Raw genomic sequence first — 4,670 nt, 5'->3', positions numbered from 1 at the left:
TAATGATTAATTAAAAATTGTTATGGGATTTTTTTTTTTTAAGAATCCGTGGCTCACAACATATTGTTATTCTCCTAATGATCCAAAGACCATTATGCTAATAAAGTACCTAAAAGAATAGCAATCCTAGGAGAGTGACTGCTGCAACTCTTCTTTCCATATCAACTCATTTTATTCTTCCCTCTAAAGGAAAATAGAATGATGTGTTGAATTCGTAAAGTTTAGTGTAACTGTTGTACCGGGTTTGTATATATAATTGCAAAAAGAAGATGCTAGCATGACAATCCGATAGGAATGTTAGTTATTTCGACCACACGATATCTCAATCAATGAGCGTTTTATACAAAACATGTGATGCCGATGTGTAGGTTCACGATTGATAGTGTACTGACTACGCCCAATATTGTTAGTAAAGCATTTCCCATAGCAAAACGAGAGATCGTGTCTATGGAAGAAAGTGGCAAAAGAGAAAAAGGATGGAAATGGAAAAAGAGAAGTTTGTGTTGCCACAGTAGTATCATTAAAAATCACGATTATGAACAAGTTATGTCCGCATATTGTAATAGGACTATCTAAAGTACAAAGTTTTATGGGAATGCCTTATCTGATAATTGAGTTTTATTACTCCATTGTTATCATTGAAAAATCACAATAATACTATATTTATTTCTTTGAGTATGAAATAAAGTACTAGCGTTTTAACCATATAAAATTGTTCTTGACATATTGCTAATGCATGTCCGCTCGATTTGTACATAATTGAGTTTACTCCAAAACAAAATGAACATTTTTGCGCGAGTTTGAATAAACATGCTGGAGATGAAAGTTGTAGTGATAATCCTGAAGGTACATGTATTCCATATAAGACTGCGAGTATTTTTTACTAATAGGTTTCTATAACATATACAATTATGCTTTTATCGGTCTCATATCAATAGAAAAGCCTATTCGAGCATTATACACAAGTAGATACATGCATAGTCCAACATTTCGAAAGTGAGCAGCAAAACCTTTAATTTTAGTTGCAATTTTCTTGTTCATCTTGAAAGTTCCATTAATTCCTTTTTGGCTCGAATCAGAAATTTAAATTGATAACACGGAAAATTTATAACTAGTAGTAAGCATGGGAATCATCTATGACGTATGACTGCACACTAATAACAAAAATACTACAACTCCATTGTAAATTCAATATAGAAAGTTTTTACAATGTCCTAACTATCGTAAGTCTAAATGTCCATATTTTTCACAAAAAATTGAATTATCAACATCACTTGTCTTTGTACTTCTGAGAACAATTTTTCAAAGTTTGGAACGGGGCAAGAGACATTCCCAAAGCCAAGACGAATGAAACACACCTTTTGAGGGATAAAAAAGCTAAGCTAAGCTAGACTCCACATAGAATTATATCAGCTGCAATGGGCCTGTTGACCGCATAAAAAAGCACAACATAGAAAGCCAACATAAAGCGTTATGATTAACCCATGATTAATAGTTTCAAAAGAGAGGAATCACTGTTAAAAAAGAAAGATGCTTAGTTGAACCCTGCAAAGCTCGCAGAAACTTTACAGAGCGCATGGAATTGCATGAGCAAATGGACCCAAAAGTAGGTCAGATCTTTCCCCACTATACACAATAAATTAATAAGAAAAAAAATTTGAACATGACATAGAATAATTTATTAACTTTTCCAAATACTCATATGACTATTCAGCTCTCTGAAATCTCATGCTCTCCCTCTGCAAACATGCCCTACCACTCCTACTCTCTTACACGCCCACCAAAAAACTGACCCAAGCACCCAAAACCCTTATCATTTCCAATGCCATTACTCCCATAAAAGTATTGTTTATTGTCATATTGAGCTTATAAAATTTTTCTCATTTTGAACATGTTCGAGTACTATGCATGAATATTGTTCAAAAAATTCGAGTCATGTCTCCATCATCTCCATCTTATCTCTATTTATATAAACCTAGTCCTCCAAAGGAACACGCCTGTGCAATGGATCAGAAGGGTGCTCTCATCAACCTCAGCTGATTGACTTCTCATGCATAAGCTGGCTCTTCAACTTCTTCCCTCGTGTAAGTTCAATAATCACGTCTTTTTTCCCTTTTTGTGTTTGGTTTTCACTCTGTTTATTGTTCTTTATTTTGTGGGTCTTCCAACATGAAGCTGTAAGGGATTGATCTTGCTTTTACAAATTGGAAGGCAACTTTCAGTTGCCAAACTGACGTTAGCAATTGTGTTTTATTTTCATTTTTTTCGCAGAGTAATCCTCGATGACATGATGGAGATGGATATATAGACACGACAGATGGAGTCATCTATGTCATAACCTTTTATCACAAGTCAAAGAGAGTTTCTTCCTCCTCTGTTCATCACTAGAAGTAGATATTCCCTTTCTTGGAGATCCTTGAGTTGCAGAGACGTGAAACTGGATCAGGTAATAACTGAACTGCTGATTATGATCTGAAGCTCCTCTAAAGCTTTTTCATTTCTTTGGTTTCTGAATGAAACGAGCTCTGAAACTTTTTCGCCTGTGCCCCGAGTACCATCAGATGGATATCTTTCTGGGTCATTTTCCAAGAGTTGGCACAGATTAGTGGCTATCATTATCGATATCATCAATCATGGAGAATTTTGGGTGGCCGAGAGGCGTGGGAGCCGCGGACAACCTGACGTCGCTTTGGAGCATTAATCAGCAACAGAACAATAATGGGAGCTTCAGCACCAAGTCCAAATCAAACAGCTGTGGATTTGGTGGTGGTGCTAACACAGATCATCACCATCATCTTCTTGTGGAGTTAGCTGGCACGTTCAAGAGTAATTCAGACCATATCGAGCTTCAAAGGGGGAGACAAAATACCAGCTCTAGCCCTGCAATAATGACTCATCCAGTCGCTCCTCCTATCATGGAGGAGGCCATGGGTGTCTTTTCCGACTCGGCAGTCGAGCCCTCTCCATGTTTGGTCAGCAACTTTTGCTCCATGAACACATTCACGGCAGCTTTTCCTGTTGCCAAGAATGTCGGCGTTCCCAGCGAGCTCGACTGCTTCCTCTCTGGAACCAATCGCAACGCTATCAACACGGACACGTCCATCAAAGAGGACGGTGTCGTGTCCAACGTTATTTTCTCCGAATCTGGAAGCTTTTGGAGCAACTGCGCCAACACTTCTTCCGCAAACACAGCAGTTTCATCTGGAGAGTCCGATCCCATGCATCATCATCCAAGCCATCCCTCCACAGGCAAAGCGCCTAGCGGAACGACGTCGTTTTTCTCCAAGAGAAAGAACGTTGACTTCAGCAACACGAAGAACCTTTCTGAACCGGATTCTCATGCCGGAGGAGGATTCAAGCTTATTTCTGAGGTCCCATTGAGGCCTAACAAGAGGCCCCGATCGCAAAAGCAAATCTTCACCACCGCAGCTACCTCTTCGTCATCAAAGAACATCAACTTCCAGCAACAGCCATCGTCATCCGGGTCTTATTCCTCCGTCGACCAAGAGCCAGACCCGGAAGTCATTGCCCAGATGAAGGAGATGATCTACCGGGCTGCGGCCTTCAGGCCCGTGAACTTAGGGTTCGAGGAGGTGGAGAAGCCAAGGAGGAAAAATGTGAGGATGTCGAGTGATCCGCAGACGGTGGCTGCGAGGGAAAGGAGGGAGAGGATCAGCGAGCGTATAAGGGTTCTGCAGAGGCTGGTCCCCGGCGGGAGCAAGATGGACACGGCGTCGATGCTTGACGAGGCTGCTAGCTACCTCAAGTTCCTTCAGTCCCAAGTGAAGGCGCTTGAGAGCTTCGCCAAGGATAACAACAACAGCTTTGTGTTCCCTTCTCTGCCTTTTGGTCACTCTTTTGTTCCCATGCAAAGCCATCATCATGATCTCCAAAACCCTTTTGCCAACCTCCTTTATCCTCAATGAGGATTGTTAGGTTTGACCTCTCCTTTCTCGCACGGCTTTCAAGCAGTTATTGCACGGGCAGCGTCTGTGCGGATTGCATTCGGGTCGGAATCAATGGACCATGCTACTGTCGAAGAATGGATGATCGTGATGGATCATCTGATCCTACCGTTGACTAAATTTGCGACGAGGAATTTTGTTCATCCGACAAAACAAAAAAAAAAAAAACTAATCATTCTGCTAATCATGTCTCGGATTCTTTGTAATGACAGCCTCATCTCAAGAAACTTTTTCAGGTTTGTAAGTCCAGTTATGGCTCCTGAGTGCAATCGTTTCGAGTAGTCAAGGTTTGTAACGATGGCCTTCACCACAACATTACTATCTGATATGGAGTTGAAAGCCTAACCAAATGACACAATGTTATCTCTGTTCATCATCACATTTTCTCAGGGTATTAAATCTTTTTCACCATCTGAAACCTCGTAGCCCTTCCACTGTAAATACACAATTTGCTGTTCAAAAGAGACGAGGACAATTAACTTTTTTACTGTCGAAAAAGCAAGTCAAACATAGTAAATGCATCATCTCTCAGCTTTGCAAGGCCTTTTTCCGGGTGAAAAGGGGGCTCAGCAATTATAGCGGCATGATTATGATCATGATCAACTTCAGATCAAAGGTGAAAAAAGCAATCGAGACTTTTTGCTCAACTTTTTTCTCGTTTTGAATCGGTGGTACTGTTCAGTTCACTCTGTCCCGTGCATGTAC

The 4,670-nt window shown here is 40.6% G+C and overlaps 1 protein-coding gene across 1 annotated transcript; it reads left to right on the top strand.

Annotated features, from left to right (window-relative positions):
* The first annotated feature begins 1,850 nt into the window (after window positions 1-1,850).
* Window positions 1,851-4,310, top strand: LOC115731343 (transcription factor bHLH87). Its single transcript, XM_030661998.2, has 3 exons — window positions 1,851-2,084; window positions 2,272-2,446; window positions 2,562-4,310. The coding sequence occupies exon 3, from the start codon at window positions 2,634-2,636 to the stop codon at window positions 3,924-3,926; it is 1,293 nt and encodes a 430-aa protein (XP_030517858.1). The 5' UTR covers window positions 1,851-2,084; window positions 2,272-2,446; window positions 2,562-2,633; the 3' UTR covers window positions 3,927-4,310.
* The last annotated feature ends 360 nt before the right edge of the window (window positions 4,311-4,670 follow it).

Source organism: Rhodamnia argentea, chromosome 2, assembly GCF_020921035.1.
Source record: "Rhodamnia argentea isolate NSW1041297 chromosome 2, ASM2092103v1, whole genome shotgun sequence".
Lineage (NCBI taxonomy): Eukaryota > Viridiplantae > Streptophyta > Magnoliopsida > Myrtales > Myrtaceae > Rhodamnia > Rhodamnia argentea.
This window is presented reverse-complemented; position numbering and strand designations above follow the sequence as displayed.

Coding starts and splice junctions, on each gene's coding strand:
- LOC115731343 (XM_030661998.2), top strand. CDS start 2,634: ATGGAGAATTTTGGGTGGCCGAGAGGCGTGGGAGCCGCGGACAACCTG.